Source organism: Suricata suricatta, chromosome 4 (genome assembly GCF_006229205.1).
Source record: "Suricata suricatta isolate VVHF042 chromosome 4, meerkat_22Aug2017_6uvM2_HiC, whole genome shotgun sequence".
In the NCBI taxonomy this organism is placed as follows: Eukaryota; Metazoa; Chordata; class Mammalia; order Carnivora; family Herpestidae; genus Suricata; species Suricata suricatta.
In genome coordinates, this window is record NC_043703.1 from 78,125,186 (window position 1) to 78,144,308 (window position 19,123).

Consider the following 19,123-nt stretch of genomic DNA (forward strand, 5'->3'; position numbering starts at 1 on the left):
GGAATAAGCCACATTCTGGAAAACAATTACTTCATGACCTAGTAAATTCCACTAGTAAGTACATATACTAGAAAACCCATAACATGTACATGTAATTGAGGAAAAACTGGCAATGACCTAAATAGCAACAGAATTATGTGCACAGATAGAAGAGTAAAAGTGAGTTAAATAGGGTTCTGCATACCAACATGGATAAACAGTGCCAATAGTGAGAAAATTAAAGACGTGATAGTGCATGCATTAAAAAATATACGCAGCAGTACTACATCTTGCTTATGGATACATTCATATGCAGTGAAATAAGAATGTGAGAACAGTAAACACCAGCGATTGGGGAAGGTCACTATAGGAGCCTCCAACTGTACTAAGAAGAATATATATATTTATATATGTGTGTGTGTATATATATATATATATATATATATTTGTTATAAAATGAACTACAGTTTTTATGTGCCTAAAGTACTTGATTTTGAAATTATTATAAAACCAGAAAATTCTTGAAAGCAAATATTTATTAACTTTTTTTTGAACAATTCCTAATATTTTAACATGTAAGAGAAAAAAAAAGACCAGCACAAATGCAGAACAAGTCAAGAAAAGCAAGCCTGAAATGGCCTACAGGTTAACAGAAAACCTTCATCTGGCCCATTGTCGATGCATGCTCTCAACTGTATACCTGGAAAACAAAATGCATGTTATTTAAGACCTTTGCTTCATTTAATGTTCAAACTAGTTGCTGAATCCCTGGTTACACTTATGGGGATGAATAAATAGCTGGTTACTCAAGTACTTCAACAGCTTTATCAGGACATGGACTGTTCAGTAGTGTTCTGTGCGTACCATATCCTGTGTGCTTAAATTACGTCTAGTGCCCATCCCCAACAAGTGTCTGGTACTATGTTAGTCATGGTAGCCATTCCCAGCCTTCTTACAGACGCAGACTGTCTCTGGTTCTGGCGCTCAAGAGGTGAAAAGGGCCTATGAAGAAGTCGAGATAAGAGTCCTGCTGAGCTTTGTGGTCATTCTTTGAGAAATCAAGGAAAGTCCAAAGATGCTTTTATGGGCAATTTAGTATTAATCTGCACATTACGAATTACATGCCTTATGCTGATCATAAGAGTGAACAGGAAGTCATGAGACTTACATCATTCATCTCGGTCTGCAAGCCCCATTTCTACTAATGACATATGAACTGGATACTGTTCATCTTCATATAATGTCACTATTTGTTCTGGTGCCTGAGCCTAAAATTAAAAGATAGTTGTCAAGAAAATATAATAATGTCTTTGCTGGTTTTTCTCTTATATCTGGCCTATAAACAGGAAGGAAAAGGCATTCTCCAAGTTTATTAATAATTTATTCTTCAAAAAGGTCTTTGTGATGGTTTACTTATTCCCATTTATTAAATCCCATTCTTTCCATTCTTATACTGAATGTAAAATTTAAGTCTTCCCAAAAGTTTACCTAGATTGAGCCAATGGGGTCATCCCTATTAAAAGTCATTTATATTCAACCCATATACCTTTATGCATAAACTGACCAAAGTTTGAATATTACTCATGGAGGTAAATAAACATTTATCTGTAAGAATACTTACTGTGTTTCTACTGGCTTCCTAAGAGGAACTGTACATAGGCTATTTACAGTACTCTGCATGCACAGAAGCATGATATGTACCTCTAGAGGTTTTCAAAACATACTTTCTAGTTGTTTCATTAAGAGCTCGGTCTTGTCAGAGCCAGTACATCAGGAATCCCCAAATCCTGAATAGGCTGGGCAGAAACAATAGTGTGGAGGACCAGACTAACTTAAAGAGAGTATTTCCATTCAAAGGGGTTGTTGCTACACCACTCCAACTGAGTGCTGTTTTGGAAAGGAGACCTAGGATTCCTGGAATTTATAATATTTAATCAGAAGTTAGAAATACAGAATTTTGGGGGTAAAATAGGTTCAGGCTAGCTTCTCTTTATGGGCCACCCCTTTGTGACATGCTATCCTCTAAGGAAAGCATATTTATATTAAACATGATCTGGACTTTCTTATTTGAACTTTTTTAAAATTAATGTGTTATATGCATGATATAGGTATGGTGTGCTTGTTGTGTCGTGGGTATGTTATGCATGTAGCATGTATGTGATGTGTGAGTAATGTGTGTGCAGTATGTTATGATATTCTATATGTGTTGTGTGTTTTTTCTTTGTGTTATGTTGGTGGTGAGTGGTGTGTGTGTGTGTGTGTGGTGTGTGAATAATATTTCTATAGTGTGTGTGGTATATTTTGGTGTGGTTTTTGGGTGTTACATGTGGGTTATGTGTAGTTTGTGTGTGCTGTGTATTTGGAGGCTGTGATGTTTGTGTGCTGTGTGTATGGACTGTGGTGTGTGTGCTGTGTGTGTCTGGTATATGAGCAGTGTGAGTGGTTTTGACTGGTGCATGGTGTGTTTGTAGTGTATGTGTTGTGTGTAATGTGTATGGATTATGTGCAAGATTCGTGTATGGTGTATCAAACCTGTATGTGGTATATACTTGTGTGTGCAGTATAAGGGTATGTGTGATGTATGAGTGGTGTACATGATGTTTAAGTGTTGTGTGATGTTTGCATGACAGTTGGTAGGTGTGATGTGTAAATAGTGTGTTTGCGTCAAGTGTGCAGTATGTGTTTATTTTCTTTGTATGTGTTGTTTTGTGTGTTTGTGTGCTGTCTGCCTTAGTTTTTGGTTTGTGCTGGTGTCTACTCTGAGTGGTGTGTGTGTTCCAGTGTTGTGCTGGTATGGTGCCTATGTGGTATATGTGTGGTGTGTGATTGATATTTCTGTAGTACACATCGTATATCTGTGTGCGTGGTGTTTCTCTGGTGTCTGTGTGCTATATATTTAGTGTGTGTTATGTGTATGATGTGTGTGTGCATGGTATATGTACTGTGCCTGGTATGTGTGGCATATATGTGTGGTATCTTTTGTGTGATGTATGTGTGGTGTTTGTTATAGGGTAAGTATTGGATGTATGTGCAGTGTGAATGGCAGGTATGTGATGAATGAGTTATGTGTGCGTGTGCAGTTCATAGTATAAATGTATTATAGGTGTGATGTAGGTGTGATGTGTGATGTTTGAATGCTGAGTGATGTGTTTGTGTGTATGGTGTGTGCTGAATGAGTATCTGGTGTCTGGGTGGTTTGGTTGCATACATATTGTGTGTTTTCTGTATGTGTAGTTTGTGTTGTATATTTCTCTATTATATGTGGGGTGTGAGTGCTGTATATGTGATACAGGTTATTGGTGGTGTCTGTTTTTGAGTTGTTCATGTGATGTTATGTTTGGTGTCTGGTGAATATGTGGTTTGTAGGATATAGTAATCTGGGATATATGTGGTATGCATGCTACATGTGGCATTTGTGTGTCTTGTGTAATTCTTGTGTATATTTCAAGTGTGTGTGTAATGTGTTTTACGTGTGTAGTATATGTGTGCTCTGAGTGTAGTTTTTTATGATGTGTGTGGGTTTGTGTAAAAGGTTTTGTGTGCTAGGATGTGTGGTTTTTTGTGTGGTATGTTTGGTATGCTTTATGTTTGGTATGTGGTGTATGGGTGTCTTTGCCATTTATTTTGCATGTTATAACAGTAATGTGTATTGTATATTTCTCTGTGTGTGCTATGTATGTAACGTCAATGCTGTGTTTATTTGAACCTTCTGATAGTAGGTTCTACTGTATTAAATTCAAAATTAGCATGTGTCAGTCCTTTCCATGGCTTCGATCAAAATTCTGTTCCAGGGGCGCCTAGGTGGCTCAGTTGGTTAAGCCTCCGACTTCGGCTCAGGTCAGATCTTACGTTCGTGGGTTCGAGCCCCGCATCAGGCTCTGTGCTGACAGCCAGCTCAGAGCCTGGAGCCTGTTTCCGGTTCTGTGTCTCCTCCTCTCTCTGCCCCTCCCCCTCTCATGCTGTGTCTCTCTCTGTATAAAAAATTAAAAAAAAAATTATTTAAAAAAAAATTCTGGTCTTTCCTACTTTTAGGATGCAGCTCAATGTCACTTCCCAGATCTACCTTACTATTATTTTTATTTTTTTACTGTTTTTATCACTATTTCTTACTATTCGAATGCTTAATAAGGATGAGCTCAAATACCATATATATCCTAATCTCTTTAGATGGAAATAATCTTTTTAAAGTTTCTTTATTTTGAGATAGTGCAGGAGCAGGGGAAGGGCAGAAAGAGGACAGAGAAAATCCCAAGCAGGCACCATGCTGAGTGTGGAGCCCCATGTGGGGCTCGGACTTACCAACCATGAGATCATGACCTGAGCCCAATCATGGGTCAGATGCTTAACCGACTGCCACCAGGTGCCCTGGAAATAATCAATCCTTATACACCACACTTCCCCAAGTTACCTATACTTCTGTATGATAGACTGTATTTCATTCTACCTCATAATTATTAATGGTTTACAAATGTTTCATTTCCTTCATTAACTTATGAGTTCTTTGACTACAGGATACTCATCTTGATCACTTTATCTTATTGATTTACATCAGTGATATTTATAATAAATGTTTGCTAAATATAAACTAAAACATAATTTTAACAAATCTTAAAATTAATTTTGTAGTATTTACAGGTTTATATGCTTTAAAGCATTTTCTTTGTACCTAGAGTTGCATAGGTAGAAAGCACTTCAGGGGCGCCTGAGTGGCTCAGTTGGTTAAGCATCCAACTTTGGCTCAGCTCATGATCTCACAACTCGTGGGTTCAAGCCTCGTGTTGGGCTCTGTGCTGACAGCTCAGAGCCTAGAGTCTGCTTCAGATTCTGTGTCTCCCTCTCTCTCTGCCCCTCCCCAGCTCACACTCTCTCTGTCTCAAAAATAAACATTAAAAAACAACCAAAAAAAAGCTCTTTAGAAAGTTAACAGGGAGCCTAGAAAGAGCTTCGAGAAGGTTTTGGTTACTGAAGACAGATAGTTACCACGGAAGATGCATACAGCCTCTTCCCTTGCAGACAGTCCATCATCGCCCACAGTGCGTCCATACTCCATCTGGGACAGTATGGAATTCTGGTCTTCCCTGGATCTTGTAAGGGAGGTTTAAACCCTGCCAAGCGAACCTTTATGGCTCGGGCTGCATACTGCATAAGATGAAGAGGAATTTGACGCAGTCTGTCACAAAAGAAATTCTTAAAATGTTCAGAATGTCACAATTAAAATTCTCTAACAGCCAAAACGGAAAAATATAGGGGAAAAAAAGCTGTGACACCAAAAGCACAAACAGAAAAAAAAAAAAACTGGAATACAACAAAATTAAAAACTGCAAAGGACAGTCAACAAAGTGAAAACACAACCTACAGAGTGAGAGGAAATATACATTTTTTTTAAAAAGTAGACATTTCTCTAAGGAAGTTACATAAATGGCCAACAAGCACATGAAAAGGTGCTCAACATCACTAATCAGGGAAATGCAAACCAAATCCACAATGAGATATAACCTCATATCCATTAGGGTGGCTACTATCAAAAACTGAGAAAATAATGAGTGTTGGTGAGGACGTAGACAGGGACTAGAACTCCTGGGACATCTGGTGTAAAATGGTATAGCCACTATGGAAAACAGTGCACTGGCTTCTCCAAATACTAAAAACAGAATGAGTTTGTGATCCAGCAATTCCACTTCTCAGTATATGCCCCCAAAGAATTGAAGGCAGGGTCCCAAAGAGGTATTTGTACATTCACATTCATACCAGCATTATTCACAATAGCTAAAAGGTGGAATCAACCAAAATATCCATCAATGCGCAGGATACAAAATCAATGCACAGAACTCAGTTCCATTTCTATACACCAATAATGAAGCAACAGAAAGAGAAATCAAGAAATCAATCCCATTTACACTTGCACCAAGAACCATAAAATTACCTAGGACTAAACCTAACCAAAAATGTAAAAGATCTGTATACTGAAAACTATAGAAAGCTTATGAAGGGGCTGAAGACATAAAGAAATGGAAAAACACTGCATATTCATGGATTGTAAGAATATTGTTAAAATGTTAATACTGCCCAAAGCAATCCCAATCAACATTGCACAGGCATTCTTCTCAAAGCTAGAACAAAAAAATCCTAAAATTTGTATGGAAATCACAAAAGACCCCAAATAGCCAAAGTTATGTTGAAAAAGAAAACCAAAGTGGGAGGCATCACAATCCCAGACTTCAGCCTTTACTAAAAGCTGTCACCATCAAGACAGTATGATATTGGCACAAAACACATACAGACCAATGGAATAGAAAACTCAGAATTGGACCCACAAATGTATGGCCAACTTATCTTTGACAAAGCAGTAAAGTATATCCAATGGAAAAAAAGTCTTGTTAGCAAATGGTGCTGGGAGAACTGGACAGCAACATACAGAAGAATGGAACTGGACCATTTTCTTACACCATACGCAAAAATAAACACAAAATGGAGGAAGGACCTGAGTGTGAGACAGGAAGCCATCAAAACCCTAGAGGAGAAAACAGGCAACAACCTCTTTGACCTCAGCTACAAAATTTCTTACTTGACACTTCTCCAAAGACAAGGAAATTAAAAGCAAAAATGAACTATTGGGACCTCATCAAGGTAAAAAGCTTATGCACTGCAAAAGAAACAATCAACAAAACTAAAAGGCAACCAATGGGATGGGAAAAGATATTTGCAAATGACATATCAGATAAAGGGCTAGTATCCAAAATCTATAAACAACTTATCAAATGCAACACCCCAAAATAAAAAAATCCAGTGAAGAAATGGTCAGAAGACATGAAATAGACACTTTCCCAAAGAAGACATCCAGATGATCAACTGACACATGAAAAGATGCTCAACGTCACTCATCATCAGATGAGATACCACCTCACACCAGTCATAGTGATTAAATTAACAACTCAGGAAATGAGGTGCTGGCAAGGATGTGGGGAAATGTGAACCCTCTTGCACTGTTGGGGGTAATGCAAACTGGTGTAGTTACTCTGGAATGTGGAGTTCCTCAAAAAAATCAAAAAAGAACCACCCTACGACCCAGCAATAGTGCTATTAGGAATTTACCCAAAGGATACAAGAGTGCTGATGCATAGAGGCATATGTACACCTATGTTTATAGCAGTACTTTCAATAATAGCCAGATTATGGAAAGAGCCTAAATGTCCATCAACTGATGAATGGATCAGGAAGATGTGGTTTATATATACAGTGGCCCACTACCTGGCAATGAGAGAGAATAAAATCCTGCCATTTGCAACAATGTGGATGGAACTGAGGGTATTATGCTAAGTGAAATTAGTCATTTAAAATGGTTAAGATGGTAAATTTTATGATACATGTATTTTACCACAATCAAATATTACAAACAAATAATTGAAAAAAAAACATCGGGCAAGGATATAGAGAAACTGGAAGCCTTGTGCGTTGCTGGCAGGAATGGAAAATGGTACAGACACTGGAGAAAAGTTTGGCAGGTCCTCAAAAAGTTAAACAAAATTACCATATGATCCAGCAATTCCATTTCTAGGCATATGCACCAAGCAACGTAAGGCAGGGACTCAAACAGCTACTTGCATGTCACTGTTCACAGCAGCATTATTCACAATAGCCATAGGATGGAAACAGCCCAAGTGTCCATCAACAGATGAATAAACAAAATGTGGTACATACATTGAAGGAATGTTATTTAGCTATAAAAATAATGAAATTCGGATACATGCTATAATTGAATATGCCCTGAAAACTTTATCCTAAGTAAAATGAACCAGAAAGAAAGGGACAGATACTCTACGATAGTGCTTATGTAAGGTGCCTAAAATAGGGCAAATTCCTGAAGACAGCAGAATAAAGATTACCAGGAGCTAAGGAAAAGGAATGGAAGTTATTGTTTAATGGGTACAGAATTTCTGTTTGAGATTAGGAAAAAGTCTTGAAAATGGACAGTGGCATTAGAATCACAACACACTGAATGTACTTAACATCAATTAAATGCATACTTAACAATGGCTAAAATGGTAGTTTTATATTGTACCACAATAAAGAGACCTAGAGATTTTAGAAATCCTAATAAATAACTTTAAAATAGTTTTTCTTTTAAAAGAACCAAAACTTTCCCAATTATTATTTTAAAAGCCTCTAAGAATTCTAATTCAACTAAGTTGATTAAAAAAAAAACACCAAAACCTGTTTACTGTCAGCTTTTCAGTTGATCCGTAATCAACAAATTGCACCAGGACAGCTAGAGGATTAAAATCTTTAACAGACACAATCTTTGCTCTATACCATAAGCCATCATCATATTCAGCAAGGCAAGGCATTTCTGGAAAGACAAAAAAGGAAAAAAAATCACATTGCTTCATATTTTCTTTAAAAAACCGTTAATACAGAAAAGTACAAAGAAAAGGTAAACACCATAAATCCATCATTCAGAATTAAACACTCAACAGTTTGTCATACGTTGGATCCTGCCTGTTTCTGATTACAGTCAATACACCTTGTTTCTAATTGCTGTGCACTTAACTCTGAAGAAAGGCACTTCTGTTCTCATAGTTCCTAGTTCCTCTGCCTGTGGCTTAGACCATCCTTGCACTGCCCTCACATCTTAGACTCCCCAAATGTCTTTTCATTTGAGCCATCGTCTTCTGCAAAAGATGTTTTCTGCTATTCCTGCTTTCAATTTTGTCCTCCTCCAATCCATTCTGTAGAAAACCACCAGAATTAAATTTAAAAAATTTAGGGGTGCCTCAGTAAAGCGGCCAACTTCAGCTCAGGTCATGATCTCATAGTTCGTGGGTTCAAGCCTTGCCTCAGGCTCTGTGCTAACAGATCACAGCCTGCAGCCTGCGTCTGATTCTGTGTCTCACTCTCTCTCTGACCCTCCCCTGCTCACACTCTGTCTCTGTCTCTCTCTCTCAAAAATAAAATAAAAATTTTTTAATTTTAAAAATTCAATTGCCCTTGTTTATAATTCTTCAATGGCCTTATAACCATCTGCAATATCAAGTCCTTATTACTGCAATATGTAGGGTTCTTCAGTCTACTCCCAACCATCTCCTACCATATATCCTCAAGTGTTACCTAACTAGAATCACCTGAGCTTCTACTTCAGCTCATGGCTGTTCCTCATGTCTAGAATGTACTCCCATACCCCCTTTTATGATAAACCTCTCTGTCAAAGATCAGCTCCAACATGACTTATAAAACCCTGACTACTCCTAATCATCGGTTTCTCTGTGATCCTATGGCACTGTGAACATACCTTTAATGCAAGCTCTTATTTTCCTACAGAACTTGGTTTTCATGCCCCTCTCAGTGAGCCTACTAGTTCTTATGTGCAGAACTATATTTGTATTCCTAGTATGGTACCTGGTACCATATTGCTCGGTAAAAACTCTGCTAATGAATGAATGAATGCTACGCTTGAGTAAAACTCTGGAAAGATTAGTATAGGATGTACTTCCCTTCTCTTCATACACCTTTTAGATTTCAGAGTAGATAGAGTATATTTCAGGCTCCTGTCTTCCTCTATTTCCACCCCTCTCTTTATATTATCCCATTCTCTTCTACATAATCTCCACAAAAGTATCACTGTGGGCAAATGGTATTCAAATACTACATGAATGTACAAAGATTTTTATTAAAGAGTTGTAAACAATTTCTTGAGTTTATAGAAAAGATTAATAAAACAGTGAACAATCTCCTCTATAGTGGTCTGAATAGTAAGCAGTTGACTGAATCACTGGTAATAGTCTTTCCAACTTTTACCATTTCCAGCCTTAAAAACATGGCTGAAGTTTCATCCCAAAATAGAATTAAAAAAAAAAACCAAAACCCAACCAACCTAGTTGTCATGTTATTTTAACCTACAAAACAACTTTTTAATAGGCATTTGCCTATAAATCAACTTGTACATATGTATACTTAAAAAAAGCTTTTACTGAAGAATAAAATACCAACAGAAAACTCACAATATATGTTTAGCTCCATGAATCATCACATTACATACAGTATGTTTCTGTGACTTTCCTTTAAACAAGAATACAATGAGGAAGTAATTATTTCTTCCAGGCTATAATTTGAGTTTATAAAAAGAAACAATCATGAATTTATTTCTCACTGATTCAACTATGATGTTTATGAGCACGATGTCCTTCTAATTGCTGGTGACACTGCAGTAGAGTCCCAACTCACAGTTCTTTTTAAAAAAGGAGTAGTAGCATGGGAGAAAATGGGGCCAGGAAGGGTGGCAGGCAGTGCTACCTTATATGGGAGGGCAGGGAACACCTGCAATATGGGGACAGTTGAGCAGCCATGTAAACTGCTATACAGTTTAGGGGAAGAACAGAGGGAATAGCAAGTGCTGTTTACCAGTCAAACATGAGTCACAACCAATTAAAATCTCATTGAGTAAAATCAGGCCAGATGTTTTCCTTTGCTTTAGCATATCCTCTGATATACACAAAATATTAAGAAAAAATACATCTCTATATCACATACTGATAAAATTGCATAGATGCCACCCCTGTTTTTCAGAAATTGTCAGCACCAGTAATGAGATGCATTTTCTTCATAAAAGAATCACATATATAACAAAGATGGATAGGAATGGGTTAGAAGAAAATGATACAGCAGTATTTGATTTATTCTCACAGGACAGGCATAATCTGAGCTCCCATACCCTACTTCAAAATTATCAGTTTAGGTGGTTTGAGATTAAAATTACTGTCATTTAGGTCTGAATGACAACTTTCACAATTTGAGTTAATGGCAGAACCTCAGGCTTACAAAAATCATCTTTATGTAGTCAATTTTCCAATGCACATTGAATTCTGGAAAATGGAAATGCCCCAAGGCAGTTACTTCCCTTGTTTTACTTCAGTCTTTTAGAAAATGAGAAAGATCTACAGAGCAAAGAGACTGTACTTATAAAGTGTATACAAGTATCAGTTAACAGAAGAAATAGCCCAACCTCAAAAGTCCATTAAAACAAAACAGTTTTATTAAGAATCCTATTATACTCAGAAAATTTAGCATACCTGTTCTAAAATCCGTCAGAGGAGGAAATGTCTCCACATTCTTATTAAACCTCCTCAGTGCTTCATTAAGGCTTTCAGACTCAGATTCCCAGCTAACTCCACTGTCATCTGTGTCACTATGCTGGTTAAACAGATTACAACTTTCTATAGAATCAAGACAAATATACACCTAAGTGGGGGGAAGGGAAGGAAAAAATTTTCAACTTCTGTAATTTTTAGTATTCATTTATATGGACAAAATTATTGCAGTAGACCACCTCTAACAAGGGACTTGATGATCCCTTGAACAGTTCCTTTCCTACATCATACCAGAGTTGATTTTTGTGACCAACAGAATGTGACAGAAGTGATATATTACTGCTGAGATCAGATCATCTGTCCTGCCCTCCCTATACCTCTTCTCAGGGTGGCATGCAGCCATTTTCTTGGCAAGCCAGTGGGGAGGCCCACAGGGCAAAGAACTGAGCCTTCCAGGTGATATACATGAGAGTCTTTTTGGAAGTGGGTCCTGCATTGCCATTTCTACCACCAACATCCTGACAGCCTGTCCATGAGAGATACTGAGCCAGCACCTAATTAAGTAGCTCCTGAATTTCTGACTCTCATGTGGCTTTTCTCTTAAGCTAAGTTTGGGGTAATTTGTTATGCAGAAATAAATAACTAATAGAAGAAATCATTACAAAAACCAATAACATTTGTACACTACTATTTTCTCTGATGGAAGTATATAGCCAATTCTCCCCTTGTCTGTGAAAGAATGGTTTACTATGTAAAATAGCTGAAGGAACAGCCTGTGCTACTTAATTTGTCACTTCTTTCTTCTCAGGCAAAGGCATGTAATTGAATTTTCTTTAGTGCACTTATTTATTCAGTCAATATTTGTTGAGTGCCTGTTACATATCAGGCAGTATTCTAGGTTCTGGGAACATGTCTATGACCAAATCAGGCAAAAATCCCAGTCTTCATGGAGTTACATTCTAGTAGGGTAAAGCAGACAATCACAGTAAGAAAGAGATGTAGTCTGTTAGATGATGATAAATGGCAAGGAAAACCAGAGCAGGGTTAAAGAGCATCTAGAGTTCAGTGTAGGAAGAAGCCAAGGAAATAAGATGTTTAAGATTTCATAGGTGGAAGCAGTTCTGCCTTAAAAACCTAAATATTGATATAAACATGACTAAAGCAACACAACACTGGAAACCCAGCAAGTGCTTATGAAACACTTGCTTTATTAACAAATATCTGAGGGCGCCTGGGTGGCTCAGCAGGTTAAGCATCTGACTTCAGCTCAGGTCATGATCTCACAGTTCATGAGTTTGAGCCTGAGTCAGGCTCTGTGCTGACAGCTCAGAGCCTGGAGCCTGCTTCAGATTCTGTGTCTGCCCCTCTCTCTGCCCCGCCCCTGCTCATGCTGTCTCTCTCTCTCTCTCTCAAAAGTAAATAAACATTAAAAAAAATAAAAAAAATTCCTACATATCTGAAGAGGAAAGGACACAGTGGGCAAACTGGAGATCACCAATTTTCAACTATTTAAGATCAGGAAGACGGAAGTGTGAAGAGTCAATCCTAGAGTTAAACACCAAGACAGCTGGTTATTTTTTTTGACCAACAACTGACCATTCAGGTTACATACTTCATCAGGTGAAACAATGTGCTTAACTTGAACCGCATAGAGTTCTCCTGCGGGAGGCAGCGATGAAGGCAGATACGATGGTAAAATAGGAGTCTCTGTTTCAGACAAGAGCAATTCCTAGAGCACCACAAACAAATTCAGATTTCAGAGTAACTATTACAGAAATCAAATTCATTTATTGCAGTGCCAATTTTCAATTAGCAGAAAGCAAGCTCTCTTAGATAATGAACACCACCACAAAATAATTTTGTTTTAAAACCAAAATGTGAGTTAAGATCTTTAAGCACTCTTTTGTTGCCCCCTATTAAAAAATTTTTTTGTGTGAAAAAAACTCACATGTTTATATGTGTACATATTTACATATATACACAAAACTCTAGAAGATTGGCTAACAATTAATGGTAATTATAACTGCTTAGTGGGTCTAGGGTATTTGATGTGTAGAAAGGGGAACTTTTTTTCTATTCACATTTCTATAGTATTTATTTTTAGAATACATACTTTATAACAAATAATACATGAAAAATCATCAAAAAGAAAGTGTGTTGTCTTTGAACTCTAAAAAAGCATAACCAAAAATAAAAGCTTATGTGATTCCCAAGAGGATCCTGGCAGTCAGCAGTTGTTAAAAGCAAAAATATTATAAAACTTTGGGTGTTTTTTTAAAAAGAAAGCTTTAAAAGATTCTTAAATATGGCAATTAGCATAAAAAGTAAAATAATCACATTCAAATTTGTAGATTTATTAACATTAACATTTAACATTTCCAAACTCGTGGCAAAACAGAACAAAACCTGTCTGAACCACTTAGTAGAGTTCAGCCAAAAGTGACTATAACTGATAAATTTTACCGTTTTGTTACAAAGCACTTTACAATAAGCTTACTATTTTTATAGTTATAGGAATAAAATTCTACTTATAAATAATGAAACCTTCATTAAAATTCTTCCTGCATCAAAAAACACAAGTGTCAAAAGAAAAAAAGATTTCACCAAGATTAAAAATGTTGGTGCTTTAGAGGACATCATTAAGAAAGTGAAAAGACAATCTACAAAATGGGAGGAAATATCTACAAATCATATTTCTGATAAGGGATTTATATACAGAATATATAAAGAACTCTTACAATTCAATCAAAACAATCCAACTAAAAATGGGCAGGGGATTTTTAAATTCGCTTTTACTTTTATTTTCTATTCTTTTCTGGTTTTATTGAAATACAATTGACATAACATTGTATTAGTGCAAGTTTACAACATAATTATTTAATACATGTATATACTTTGATATGACAACTACAAAAGGTTAGTTCATACCAATAACCTTATAGTAGTTTTAAAACTTTATTTCTGATGAAAACATTTAATATCAACTCTCTTAGCAACTTTCAAATATACAATACAGTGTTGTTAACTATAATCACCATGTTGTACATTACAATCCCAGGACTTATAACTGGAAGTTTGTATCCTTGGATTGCCTTCATGCATCTCCCCCACTCCTTATCCCTTAGCCCTGGCAACCACCAATCTGTTATATCTGAGTTCAGATATTTTTTAGATTCCCCATATTAGTGAGATCATACAGTATTTTTGACTTATTTCACTTACAACATAATGTCTTCAAGGTCCATCTATGTTGTCACAAATGGCAGGAGTCCCTTTTTATGGCCAAACAGAATACTATTCCAGTGTGTACAAACATACAGCCTCCCCTCCCCCACATCTTTACCCACTCATCCCGATGGACACAGGTTGTTTCCACATCCTGGCCATTGTAAATAATGCTGCAATGGACACAGGCGCACAGCAGGTATTTTTTGTAGCTCATTTTGTTTCCTTTGCATATATGCCTAGAAGCGAAATTGAGAATAACAGTCCTATTTTTAATTTTTTGAGGAAACTCCATACTGTTTCCCATAGTGGTTGTACCAATGTACATACCCACCAATGGTGCACAAGGGTTTCCTTTTCTTGCACGTGCTCACCAGCACTTCTTTTTGTCTTGTCTTTCGGTGATGGCCATTCTAACATCTGTGAGGTGATACCTCATTGTGGTTTTGATTTGCATTTCCCTGATGATTTGTGATGTTGAGCACGTTTTCATGTGTCTGTTGGTTATTTGTATGCCTTCTTTGAAAAACGCCTATTTAGTTCCTTGGTCCACTTTTTAATCAGATTATTATTTACTACTAAGTTGCAGAAGTTTTTATATATTTTGGATATTATGCCTTATCAGATATTTGATTTTCAAATATTTCTTCCCATTCTGTAGGCTGCCTTTTTATTTTATTGATGGTTTCTTTTGCCGTGCTGAGCCTCTTGGTTTGATGTAGTCCCACTTGTTTAATTTTGTTTGTTGGCTTTACTTTGACACCAGTCAAATCCTGGGAAAAGTATCTGAACAGAGATTTCTTCAAAGAAAATATAAAAATGGCCAAAAAAAGAGCATAGAAAAGATGCTCACTATCATCAGTCACCAGAGAAAAGCAAATCAAAACCACAATGAAATACCACTTCACACCTATCCTAGGATGGCTGGGAAAAAGTCAGATAACAAGTGTTGATAAGGATATGGGGAAAAAATGGAACCTTGAAGATTCCTAGTGTAAGAGTAAAATGGTGCATCCCCTTTGGAAAACAGTCTAATACTTCCTAAAAATGGTAAAAAGAATCACTATATGACTCAGCAATTCTACTGGTAGGAATCAAGTCCATACCCAAGAGAAGTGAAAACCAATGTTCACATAAAAACTTGTACACAAATTTCATAGCTTTATTCATGATTGCAAAAAAGTGGAAACCCAATTGTCCATCAACAGATGAATGGATAAACAAAATGTAGTGTATCACAGAATGGAAAATTATTCATCAGTACAAAGGATACATACTGCCACATGAATGAAACTTAAAAACATTATTCTAGTGAAAGAAACTGTGTTACAAAGGGTTACATATTTTGTGATACTCTTTATATGAAATGTCCAGAATAGGAAAATCCAGAGAGACGGATTACGGGTCTCCAGGAGACTGGGAAAGGGAAAAAATGGGAAGTGACTCCTGTTGGTATGGGATTTCTTTCTGGGATGATTAAATGTTGTTGGAATTAAATAGTTGTGATGATTACACACCACGAATATACTAAAAACCACTGCACTGTACATTTTAATATAGTGAGTTTTATATTATGTAAATTATATCTCAATAAAGCTGTTATAAAAGAAAATGCTTACTTCCTGATCTTATATTAGATCCTCTGTATTGAAGTATCCACAGTTTCCAAAATGTTTGGTTCGAAACTTACCTCAAATCTTATTTCCCATCTTTCATCCTCGTACTTTTTATCGTAATCTGTTAGTTTCTGAAATAACAAAGGATTGTTAATAAATAAACCACCTTCAACTATATCATATTTTTAAGGCACTTTCATATTTTGTCCCCACAAAAACTGGGTGCATGTTCTTATTGACATTCATGTAGTTATTTTGGGTTAACTATCGGAAAATCTAATGTTCTGAGTAATCTTCATAGTGCAACAATAAGAATCTTCAAAACCATGTTAAACACGTCAATGGTAATCATAGATACCCTTGAACAACACGAGGGTTAGGGGCATTGACCCCCTCCACACAGTTGAAAATCCACATATAACTTTTGACTCCCCAAAAACGTAACTGTTGATCAGAGGCAACAAACATAACAAAAACAGTTGATGAACACATATTTTGTATGTTATATGTATTATATCCTGTATTCTTACAATAAAGCTAGAGAAAATGTTATTAAGGAAATCATAAAGAAGAGAAAATACATTTACAGTACTGTAAAAAAGTCTACCTATAAGTGGACCTATGCAGTTCAAACCTGTGCTGTTTAAGGGCCAACTGCAAAAAGTAGGAGTTCTTACTTCTTCTTTTAAATGTTCACACTGAAGAGCACAACTGGGAGGAGGGACTCAGTAATCTTTATAAACCCAGTTTAACAGACGGAACACCTTTTATACAAACAAATGAGAACAAATACACATGCGCACGCACGCACACACACACACACACACACCACACACTCCTCTGCTCAAAAGAAAAAGCTGGCAGTGAGAATTACATGTACAAAGTAATATCACATTTCTATGTGAGAGAAATAGTTTTCTATACTGAACTAAACATTCGATATTTGGTTGTCATGAAAATAAGTATTTAAGAAATCTAACAAGTGAACTGTAAGTCTAGAAATAAAAAAAATCTTGCTATGTAAAACATTAATGTTACATTTATGATGAATTCCCTATTGCTATTAAGTATTTACGGCATCTTGCAATGTGAAAACATAACTATAACAGGCTATTTTTTAAAATATAAAAAACAGAAATACTGGGAAACTAGAAAGGGCTATTTCTTGAAGCTAAGCTTAAAATCCACCTCTGAGTTTCCTGTTAGAAAGCAAAATAGGAGAAATGTTAAAATGTCAAGTAAAGGGAAAAAAATTTATCTGGGGAGGGAATCCTTTTCTGGCAGTGAATTCTATTAAGATTTATATATATATATATATATATATATATATATATATATATATACACACATATGTATATATATGTTCAAACAGCATATATATAAAACATTAGATAATATCTGGTCTTTTCACTAGATATGAAGACACAAACATTAAATGAATCTTCATGCAGTTAAAGTCTTTTTTAGGACATATATAAAGCATAATGTAGTGTATTGCTCTCTCCTAACATGTCAAACAGAACGATATTGGAGACTTGAAGTGTAAAGCAAAATATGATGGGTGTTTTAAAATGTTTATTTATTTTTGAGAGACAGAGAGAGACAGTGTGAGCAGGCGAGAGTCAGAAAGAGAAGGAGACACAGAATCTGAAGCAGGCTCTGTGCTGAAGCAGGCTCTGAGCTGACAGCACAGAGCCTGACACGGGTTTCAAACCCTCAAACCATGAGATCATGACCTGAGCCGAAGCCGGATGCTTAACCAACTGAGCCACCCATGTGCCCCCAAAATATAATGTTTTATCAAGAATTTGTTGTTCAATAAGTTAGGTTCTTATAGAAAAATAGCTCACTTACTTCTTTCAATATCTCTTCAGAATGCTCAAAAGTACAATATTTATGGTAAACCACAAAATAAGAAAGCGACATTCCATCAAAATAGAGATGAACTGATAATTTCCCCCATGGGTTTTCAGGTAATTCCTGTTTAAGTTCAATAAAGATTATTACTATAAAAATAAAGTCTGTTTGAAGATTCAAATTTTATAGCAGGCAAATAATGACAGAGTTCTAACAATCAAACAGTATTACCAGTTTAACTAGTGGCTCACTTCATAAAGTTTTCTTCCTAGTCTTTTGGCAAGCTATAAAACAGTAATTCTACTATTATTATAGTTTCTGTAAAATACATTTCTATTAAAAATAATACTAATAATTCACAGTAAGTAGGAGAAAGAAAAGGTATGTTCAGAGGTAAAGAAATGAAGTTTTGTTAAAAACCTAAAAACGGCAGAATCAGAAGACATCAATGACAGTCTAGAAGGAGTTTCAATAATGACTTTTTTTTTTTTTTTTCAAAAAAAAAAAAGGAACGCTTCACGAATTTGTGTGTCATCCTTGCGCAGGGGCCATGCTAATCTTCTCTGTATCGTTCCAATTTTAGTATATGTGCTGCTGAAGCGAGCACTCAATAATGACTTTAAACTCCGAAGCCCACTTAGAGTTATACTGGGTACTAAACATGGACGTAGTGAACAGGCTGACCATTTCTCGTCATTCACACGTGGCACCACCTTAGTCCAAACTCCTGTCTCTCTGAGTTTCTGTAATTGTCTAGCTGATCCCCCTTCTCCTATCTTTTCTACTCTAGCTTTTCTCAGTGCAGCTGAGTGAAAGTACTAGAATATTAAAGGTAGATCATGTCACTCCTTACAGCTGAAGCTGTCACACATCTTTCCCCCTCTCCAATTCTTCTCTATCTTGTTCCTCTTGCTCTGGCCCCAGGGGCCTGGCAGTCCTTGGACGCTCCAGGCTTGCTGCTGCCTCGGAGCTCTCTGCACTATTCTCCAGAGACCTCGTGGTTTGTCCTCTCACCATTTTAGAATCTTTACTCATATCTCACTTTTTGCAGTGAGGTCTTCCTTGACCACTGTATTTAAAATGTTACTTTCTCCCCTGCCCCACTTTCCCCATCAGCCCTTCCTGCTTTGTTTTCTTCCTAGCACTTACCATAATCTAATATACCTCATATGTTATAATTTTTATTTTGTTTCCCACTACAGAAATGGAAGCTCCATGAAGGGAGAAATTTGACTGAAGGACCTCCAGGCTGAGAATAGAGTTCGGCACATAAGAGGCAGTCAGTGAGTATTTCTTAGCAGATAGAATCATAGGAGCAAGTCTGGGTAAGGTCTGGTATGGCAGTGAGGGCTGTAGGGCACGCAT

At 36.5% G+C, this 19,123-nt stretch overlaps 1 protein-coding gene and 1 non-coding gene across 2 annotated transcripts in view; both read right to left on the bottom strand.

The window, feature by feature from the left end:
* Window positions 1–503: 503 nt before the first annotated feature.
* Window positions 504–19,123, bottom strand: part of RNF17 (ring finger protein 17) — a 122,730-nt gene continuing 104,110 nt past the window's right edge. Inside the window, exons 29-36 of the mRNA XM_029936189.1 lie at window positions 17,756–17,881; window positions 15,976–16,032; window positions 12,673–12,789; window positions 11,043–11,211; window positions 8,191–8,326; window positions 4,960–5,149; window positions 1,148–1,247; window positions 504–679 (exon numbers count right to left, since the gene is read on the bottom strand). Coding sequence (XP_029792049.1) covers window positions 1,149–1,247; window positions 4,960–5,149; window positions 8,191–8,326; window positions 11,043–11,211; window positions 12,673–12,789; window positions 15,976–16,032; window positions 17,756–17,881 — 894 coding nt within the window. The 3' untranslated portion in view covers window positions 504–679; window position 1,148. The remainder of the gene's footprint in view (window positions 680–1,147; window positions 1,248–4,959; window positions 5,150–8,190; window positions 8,327–11,042; window positions 11,212–12,672; window positions 12,790–15,975; window positions 16,033–17,755; window positions 17,882–19,123) is intronic.
* On the bottom strand, window positions 18,259–18,365 carry LOC115290892. The gene has a single exon (XR_003908273.1). It is a non-coding gene; the product is annotated as a U6 spliceosomal RNA (small nuclear RNA).